The sequence below is a fragment of the Panulirus ornatus genome, unplaced genomic scaffold (genome assembly GCF_036320965.1).
Source record: "Panulirus ornatus isolate Po-2019 unplaced genomic scaffold, ASM3632096v1 CTG_5751_pilon, whole genome shotgun sequence".
Taxonomy (NCBI): domain Eukaryota; kingdom Metazoa; phylum Arthropoda; class Malacostraca; order Decapoda; family Palinuridae; genus Panulirus; species Panulirus ornatus.
The window spans coordinates 110,280-120,314 of NW_027264967.1; the positions used below are offsets into that span (position 1 = coordinate 110,280).

The 10,035-nt window shown below is 40.4% G+C and overlaps 1 protein-coding gene and 1 pseudogene across 1 annotated transcript; one reads left to right on the forward strand and one right to left on the reverse strand.

The window, feature by feature from the left end:
- Nucleotides 1-3,177: 3,177 nt before the first annotated feature.
- Nucleotides 3,178-4,323, forward strand: LOC139748515 (cytochrome b-like; annotated as a pseudogene).
- Nucleotides 4,324-8,135: 3,812 nt separating this feature from the next.
- LOC139748512 (NADH-ubiquinone oxidoreductase chain 1-like) lies at nt 8,136-9,699 on the reverse strand (the record flags this gene model as incomplete). Its single annotated transcript, XM_071661579.1, is given in 2 exon segments — nt 8,136-8,239; nt 9,486-9,699. Coding segments are annotated over 2 exon segments (318 nt in total), but the record flags the coding sequence as incomplete, so codon positions are not given.
- Nucleotides 9,700-10,035: the final 336 nt, after the last annotated feature.

Here is a 10,035-nt window from a genome sequence, read left to right on the forward strand (position 1 = left end):
CTCTGTGGAAGATATTAAGAGCATATGGTGTGGGAGGCATTTTGCTGTAAGCAGTGAAAAGTTTTTATTGAGGATGTAAGGCATGTGTACGTGTAGGAAGAGAGGAAACTGATTGGTTCTCAGTGAATGTTGGTTTGCAAAGGGTTCCTGATGTCTCCGTGGTTGTTTAATATGTTTATGGATGGGGTTGTTAGGGAGGTGAATGCAAGAGTTTTGGAAAGAGGGGCAAGTATGCAGTCTGTTGTGCATGAGAGAGCTTGGGAAGTGAGTCAGTTGTTGTTCGCTGATGATACAGCGCTGGTGGCTGATTCGGGTGAGAAACTGCAGAAGCTACTAACTGAGTTTGGTAAAGTGTGTGAAAGAAAGCTGAGAGTAAATGTGAATAAGAGCAAGGTTATTAGGTACAGCAGGGGTGAGGGACAAGACAATTGGGAGGTAAGTTTGAACAAAGAAAAACTGGAGGAAGTGAAGTGTTTTAGATATCTAGGGGTGGATTTGGCAGCGGATGGATCTATGAAAGTGGAAGTGAATCATAGGGTGGGGTAGGGGGCAAAAGTTCTGGGAGTGCTGAAAAGTGTGTGGAAGTCGAGAACATTATCTTGGAAAGCAAAAATGGGTATGTTTGAAGGAATAGTGGTTCCAACAATGTTATATGGTTGCGAGGCATAGGGTATAGATAGAGTTTTGCGGAGGAGGGTGAATGTGCTGGAAATGAGATGTCTGAGGACAATATGTGATGTGAGGTGGTTTGATCGAGTAAGTAATGAAAGGGTAAGAGAGATGTGTGGTAATAAAAAGAGTGTGGTTGAGAGAGCAATACAGGGTGTTTTGAAATGGTTTAGTCACATGGAATGAATGAGTAAGGAAAGATTGACAAAGAGGATATATGTGTCAGAGGTGGAGGGAACGAGGAGAGGTGGAGACCAAATTGGAGGTGGAAAGATGGAGTGAAGAAGATTTTGAGTGATCAGGGCCTGAAGATGCAGGAGGGTGAAAGGTGTGCAAGGAATAGACTGAATTGGAACGATGTGGTATACCGGGGTCGATGTGCTGTCAATGGATTGAACCAGGGCATGTGAAGCGTCTGGGGTAAACCATGGAAAGTCTTGTGGGGCCTGGATGTGGAAAGGGAGCTGCGGTTTCAGTGCATTATAACTGACAGCTAGAGACTGAATGTGAACGAATGTGGCTTTGTTGTCTTTTCCTAGTGCTACCTTGTGTGGGGGTGGGGTTGTTATTTCATTTGTGGCGGGGTGGCAACAGGAATGAATATGGGCAGACAGTATGAATTATGTATATGTGTATATATGTATATGTGTGTGTGTGTATATATATGTATGCATTGAGATGTATAGGTATGTATATGTGCGTGTGTGGACGTATATGTATATACATGTGTATGTGGGTGGGGTGGGCCATTCTTTCATCTGTTTCCTTGACTACCTTGCAAACACAGGAGACAGCGACAAAGTGTAATAAATGAATAAATAAATAGACAGCGACAAAGTATAATAAATAAATGAATAAATAGTTATTTTCATAACTGGAAAATTGGAAATGAGAAGTGTTAATTTAGATTAATAATCTGAAGCATTTTTCAGTAACTGAAAAGTGTTGTATGGAGATTGGCTGGGATGAAAATAGAGTATCTGTTAAGACAAAAGTCCCTGATAGGATTAATGAAAGGAAAGTAATAAGTCCAACATAAAAGAAGGATGTTTTAAAAGATTTGTTTGAAGCTACTGAAGCTACATTGATAAACAGAAGTAGTATATTTCTTACTTTCCTATTATAATTTGTCAGTCTCCCGTGTTAGCGAGATAGTGCAAGGAAACAGATGAAAGAATGGCTCAACCCACCCATATACACACGTATATACTTAAATGCCCACACGTCCATATATACACCTATTCATTTCAACATATACATACATATACATACACAGACATATACATATATATACACAAGTAGATATTCATACATGCTGCCTTCAACCCTTCCCGAAGCTACCCTGCCATACACGCAATGGCACCCCCCTCCCCCCACATGTGCGCGAGGTAGCGCTGGGAAAAGACAACAATGGCCACATTCATTCACATTCAGTCTCTAGCTGTCATGTATAATGCACCAAAACCACAGCTCCCTTTCCACATCCAGGCTCCACAAAACTTTCCATGGTTTACCCCAGACACTTCACATGCCCTGGTTAAATCCATTGACAGCATGTCGACCCCGGTATACTACAATGTTCTAATTCACTCTATTACTTGCATGCCTTTCACCCTCCTGTATGTTCAGGCCCCGATTGCTCAAAATCTTTTTTACTCCATCCTTCCACCTTCAATTTGGTATCCCACTTCTCTTCACTTCCTCCACTTCTGACACATATATCCTCTTTGCCAATCTTTCCTCACTCATTCTCTCCCATATGACCAAACCATCTCAATACACCCTCTTCTGCTCTCTCAACCACACTCTTTTTATTACCACACATCTCTCCTCAGCACAGCCCTATCTATATAGCCCATGCCTTACAACCTTATAACATTGTTGGAACCACTATCCCTTCAAACATAACCATTTTCGCTCTCCAAGATAATGTTTTCGCCTTCCACACATTCTTGAATGCTCTCAGAACCCTAGCCCCCTCCCCACCCTGTGACTCACTTCCACTTCCATGGTTCCATACACTGCTAAATCCACTCCCAGATATCTAAAACACTTCACTTCCTCCAGTTTTTCTCCATCCCAGCTTACCTCTATTTACTTGTCCCTCAACCCTACTGAACCTAATAATCTTGCTCTTATTCACATTTACTCTCAGTTTTCTTCTTTAAAACACTTTACTAAACCAGTCACCAACCTCCGCAGTTTCTCATCCGAATCTACCACATACACATATATACACATGTACATAATTCATACTTGCTGCCTTTGTTCATTCCTGTTGCCACCCCGCCACACATGAAGTAACAACCCCCTAGGAAAAGACAACAAAAGCCACATTTGTTCACACTCAGTCTCTAACTGTCATGTGTAATTCACCAAAACCACAGCTCCCCAGGCCCCACAAAACTTTCCATAACTATTGCCCTAATTCTATATTCACTTTTTTCATTTACTGTAGTAGTTGAAGTTACATCAGTAATCCTAGGAGTCTTACGTCTACCAAAATAAATGACAACATCAAAACGAAAAATGCATCCTTTGTTTAAAATCATAAACGGAGCCATAGTAGATATACCTATTCCAAGAAACTTTCAACATTTTGAAACTTCTCTTCTCTTTTAGGATTATGTCTATCTGTTCAAATTCTTACAGGAATCCTTTTAGCTATACACTACACAGCAGATATCAACTTAGCTTTTTCTAATGTAGCTCACATTTGTTATGACATAAACTGTGGATGACTACATCATACAATACACGCTAACAGAGCATCCTTTTTCTAAATTTGTCATTATATACATACTGGACCAGGTATTTATTATGGATCTTTCTTGCTTATCGAAGTATGAATAATCGGAGTGTTTATTCTATTTGCAACAACAGCAACAGCTTTCTTAGGATATGACCTTCCTTGAGGTCAAATGACTTTTTGAGGAGCTACCGTAATTACAAATGTATTTTCTGCAGTTCCCAACACTGGCAATGATTTATTTATGGCAATGGATTTGAGGAGGATTCTCTGTAAGAAATGCCACTATAACACGATTTTTTTCCCTTCATTTCGTATTACCATTCAAACTTATAGCTCTATCTGGTATTCACATTGTTTTATTACATCAAAGACGATCAGGAAACCTGCTAGGCATCTCAAGTCAACAAGAAAAAGCTCCATTTCATCCTTATTTTTCTTTCAGAGACTTAGTTGGATTTGTTGTTTTATTAACACTTTTAGTAATAATTACCCTATTACACCCCTATCTTCTAGGCGATCCAGAAAATTTTATTCCAGCATATCCAATATCCACACCAGCCCACATTCACCCTGAATGACATTTCCTATTTGCCTAAGCCATTTTATAATCTATGCCGGACAAAGTTGGGGGAGTCATCGCTTTGGTTTTACCAGTTCCTATTATCGTAATTTTTCCTACTACTCACTGTTCAAAATTCCAAAGACTAGCATTTTACTCATTAAGAAAATATCTATTTTGATCCTTAGTATCAATTTTAGTCCTACTTACATAAATTTATATTGGGGCACGACCTGAGGGAGATCCTAATATTCTAAGTGGACAAATTTGAACCGTTCTATATTTTTCCTATTTTGTGCTCAATTCAATTACCATATATCTATGAGACTCTCTCCTAGATTGATTAATTAGTTTAAGAAAAACCAGCATCTTGAAAATACTTAAAAAGAGATAATGTTCTCATCAATTGCCCTTTACTGATATTCTTTTTTTTTACTTTGCTTTGTTGCTGTCTCCCGCGTTAGCGAGGTAGCACAAGGAAACAGACGAAAGAATGGCCCAACCCACCCCCATACACATGTATATACATACACGTCAACACACGCAAATATACATACCTATACATCTCAATGTACACATATATATATACACACACAGACACATGTACATAATTCATGTGGTATACGGGGTCGACGTGCTGTCAATACATTGAATCAGGGCATGTGAAGCGTCTGGGGTAAACCATGGAAAGTTCTGTGGGGCTTGGATGTGGAAAGGGAGCTGTGGTTTCGGGCATTATTACATGACAGCTAGAGACTGAGTGTCTTTGTTGTCTTTTCCTAGCGCTACTTCGTACACATGAGGGGGGAGGGGGATGTTATTCCATGTGTGGTGAGGTGGCGATGGGAATAAATAAAGGCAGACAGTATGAATTAAATGCATGTGTATATATGTATATGTCTGTGTGTGTATACATATGTATACATTGAGATGTATAGGTATGTATATTTGTGTGTGTGGACGTGTATGTATATACATGTGTATGGGGGTGGGTTGGGCCATTTCTTTCATCTGTTTCCTTGCGCTACCTCGCAAACGCGGGAGACAGCGACAAAGCAAAATAAATAAATATAAATGACATAATTCATACTGTCTGCCTTTATTTATTCCCATTGCCACCTCGCCACACATGGAATAACAACCCCCTCCCCCTCATGTGTGCGAGGTAGCGCTAGGAAAAGACAAAGGCCCCATTCGTTTACACTCAGTCTCTAGCTGTCATGTAATAATGCACCGAAACCACAGCTCCCTTTCCGCATCCAGGCCCCACAGAACTTTCCATGGTTTACCCCAGACGCTTCACATGCCCTGGTTCAGTCCATTGACAGCATGTCGACCCCGGTATACCACATCGTTCCCATTCACTCTATTCCTTGCACTCCTTTCACCCTCCTGCATGTTCAGGCCCCGATCACTCAAAATCTTTTTCACTCCATCTTTCCACCTCCAATTTGGTCTCCCAATTCTACTCGTTCCCTCCACCTCTGACACATATATCCTCTTGGTCAATCTTTCCTCACTCATTCTCTCCATGTGACCAAACCATTTCAAAAAACCCTCTTCTGCTCTCTCAGCCACACTCTTTTTATTTCCACACATCTCTCTTACCCTTACATTACTTATTCAATCAAACCCCCTCACACTACATATTGTCCTCAAACATCTCATTTCCAGCACATCCACCCTCCTGCGCACAACTCTATCTATAGCCCACGCCTCGCAACCATATAACATTGTTGGAACCACTATTCCTTCAAACATACACATTTTTGCTTTCCGAGATAATGTTCTCGACTTCCAAACATTCTTCAAGGCTCCCAGAATTTTCGCCTCCTCCCCCACCCAATGATTCACTTCACTATGATTCATATGCCTTTTCCAGAACCATAAATGCTACATACAAATCCATTTGCTTTTCTAAATATGTCTTACATACAATCTTCAAAGCAAACACCTGATCCACACATCCTCTACCACTTCTGAAACCACACTGCTCTTCCCCAATCTGATGCTCTGTACATGCCTTCACCCTCTCAATCAACACCCTCCCATATAATTTACCAGGAATACTCAACAAACTTATACCTCTGTGAGCACTCACTCTTATCCCCTTTGCCTTTGTACAATGGCACTATGCAAGCATTCCCCCAATCCTCAGGCACTTCACCATGAATCATACATACATTAAATAACCTTACCAACCAATCAACAATACAGTCACCCCCTTTTTTAATAAATTCCACTGCAATACCATCCAAACCTGCTGCCTTGCCAGCTTTCATCTTCCATAAAGCTTTTACCACCTCTTCTCTGTTCACCAAATCATTTTCACTAACCCTCTCACTTTGCACACCACCTCGACCATAACACCCTATATCTGCCACTCTATCATCAAACACATTCAACAAACCTTCAAATTACTCACTCCATCTCCTTCTCGCATCACCACTACTTGTTATTACCTCCCCATTAGCCCCCTTCACTGAAGTTCCCATTTGTTCCCTTGTCTTACGCACTTTATTTACCTCCTTCCAAAACATCTTTTTATTCTCCCTAGAATTTAATGATACTCTCTCACCCCAACTCTCATTTGCCCCATTTTTCACCTCTTGCACCTTTCTCTTGACCTCTTGCCTCTTTCTTTTATACATCTCCCACTCATTTGCATTTTTTCCCTGCAAAAATCGTCCAAATGCCTCTCTATTCTCTTTCACTAATAATCTTACTTCTTCATCCCACCACTCACTACCCTTTCTAATCAACCCACCTCCCATGCTTCTCATGCCACGAGCATCTTTTGCGCAAGCCATCACTGCTTCCCTAAATACATCCCATTCCTCCCCCACTCCCCTTACGTCCTTTGTTCTCACCTTTTTCCATTCTGTACTCAGTCTCTCCTGGTACTTCCTCAGACAAGTCTCCTTCCCAAGCTCACTTACTCTCACCACTCTCTTCACCCCAACATTCTCTCTTCTTTTCTGAAAACCCCTTCAAATCTTCACCTTCGCCTCCACAAGATAATGATCAGACATCCCTCCAGTTGCACCTCTCAGCACATTAACATCCAAAAGTCTCTCGTTCGCACGCCTATCAATTAACTGATATATTATTTATATTACTAATGCTTGCATAGTGAGATTGTACAAAGGCAAAGGGGATAAAAGTGAGTGCTCAAATTACAGATGTATAAGTCTGTTAAGTATTCCTGGGAAATTATATGGGGGGGGGGGGGTATTGATTGAGAGGGTGAAGGCATGTACAGAGCATCAGATTGGAGAAGAGCACATGTGGTTTCAGAAGTGGTAGAGGATGTATGGATCAGGTGTTTGCTTTGAAGATTGTATGTAAGACATATTCAGAAAAGCAAAGGGATTTGTATGTAGCATTTATGGTTCTGGAAAAGGCATATGAGAGAGTTGATAGAGATGCTCTGTGGAAGGTATTAAGAATATATGGTGTGGGAGGCAAGTTGTTAGAAGCAGTGAAAAGTTTTTATCGAGGCTGTAAGGCATGTGTACGTGTAGGAGAAGTGGGAGACCAAATTGGAGGTGGAAAGATGGTGTGAAAAAGATTTTGAGTGATCGGGGCCTGAACATGGAGGAGGGTGAAAGGCATGCAAGGAATAGAGTGAATTGGAACAAAGTGGATACTGGGTTTGATGTGCTGTCAATGGATTGAACCAGGGCTTGTGAAGCGCTTGGGGTAAACCATATAAAGTTCTGTGGGGCCTGGATGTGGAAGGGGAGCTGTGGTTTTGGTGCATTATACATGACAGCTAGAGACTGAGCGTGGACGAATGTGGCCTTTGTTGTCTTTTCCTAGCGCTACCTCGCGCACATGTGGGGGGAGGGGGTTGTTATATTGTGTGGCGGGGTGACAATGGGAATGAATAAAGGCAGACAGTATGAATTATGTACATGTGTATATATGTATATGTCTGTGTGTGTATATATATATGTATACGTTGAGATGTATAGGTATGTATATTTGCGTGTGTGGACGTGTATGTATATACATGTGTATGTGGGTGGGTTGGGCTATTCTTTCATCCGTTTCCTTGCACTACCTCGCTAACGCAGGAGACAGCGACAAAGTAAAATGAATAAATGAATAAATAAATATCACTAATCAAATCAAAAACAAACAATAACACATTTAAATCCCATAAGAAAATAGATAATCTAACGGAAGTGGAAGGAAACTCTTTTAAGCCAAATTCATAAGTTTATCATAATGAAAACAAGGTAACTTTCCACTGACTCAAATAAAAACAGAAGCTATACTCACTAACATGATATAAAAAGGAAACTTATAAGATTTTCTCCAACAAGTTAATCCTAAAAAGCATTCTTGTAAACAAAATTCTCCTATATCCTGACATAAAAATTCAAGCAAATCCACCTCCCCGATATTCAGTTTCAAATCCAGAAATCAATTCAGATTCCCCTTCAGAATCAACTTAAATCAACTGAAATCAACTTAAAGGCAATATATTTATTATTTATTTATTTTGCTTTGTCGCTGTCTCCCGCGTTAGCGAGGTAGCGCAAGGAAACAGATGAAAGAATGGCCCAACCCACCCACATACACATGTATATAGATACACGTCCATACATGCAAATATACATACCTATACATCTCAACGTATACATATATATATACACACACAGACACATACATACATACAAATGCACATAATTCATACTGTCTGCCTTTATTCATTCCCATTGCCACCCTGCCACACATAAAATAACAACCCGCTCCCCCTCATGTGCGCGAGGTAGCACTAGGAGGACAACAAAGGCCCAATTCGTTCACACTCAGTCTCTAGCTGTCATGTAATAATGCACCGAAACCACAGCTCCTTTTCCACATCCAGGCCCCACAGAACTTTCCATAGTTTACCCCAGACGCTTCACATGCCCTGGTTCAGTCCATTGACAGCACATCGACCCCGGTATACCACACATCTCTCTTACCCTATTTTTACTTACTCGATCAGACCACCTCACACCACATATTGTCCTCAAACATCTCATTTCCAGCACATGCACCCTCCTGCGCACAACTCTATCCTTAGCCCATGCCTCGCAACCATACAACATTGTTGGAACCACTATTCCTTCAAACATACCCATTTTTGCTTTCCAAGATAATGTTCTCGACTTCCACACATTCTTCAAGGCTCCCAGAATTTTCGTCCCCTCCCCCACCCTATGATTCACTTCCACTTCCATGGTTCAATCCGCTGCCAAATCCACTCCCAAATATCTAAAACACTTCACTTCCTCCAGTTTTTCTCCATTCAAACTTACCTCCCAATTGACTTGACCCTCAACCCTACTGTACCTAATAACCTTGCTCTTATTCACATTTACTCTCAACTTTCTTCTTTCACACACTTTACCAAACTCAGTCACCAGCTTCTGCAGTTTCTCACATGAATCAGCCACCAGCACTGTATCATCAGCGAACAAAGGAACAGCAAAGTCACAAAAATCACACCTTCTCGATATAATCTAAAAAGCCCTAAGTTAAATCTCTCCATCAAAAAGGAAAATCTTAATAGAAAGGTTTGTTCCTTAGAAAATAACTTCACAGCATCAGAGAAAGGTTGCAAAATTCCGGCAATTCCTACATTAGTAGGCCTTTTATGAATCTGCACATATCCTAAAACTTTTCGCTCTAACAAAGTTACAAATGCTATAGCAACTAATAACTAATAAATGTTCTAACGCAGAAATGATAGAAATAATCAACGTAACCTGTACCCCACAAAGAACAAGTTAGCATATTATCTATTGACATTAGATTCTATATAATTAGATCCTAAACCTAATGCATAAATTCTGCCAAAGTAATATTCCAAATCAGAAAACTATTCTAATTCTTAAATCCTTTTGTACTAAAAGAATTTTTTATGGGAGATAGACACTGACCTGGCTCACACTGGTCTAAATTCAAATTATGTAAAGATTTAAAGGTCGAACAGACCGCTTTTAACATAGGGACTCTCAAAAAAGATTACGCTGTTACTCCTAAAGTAACTTATACT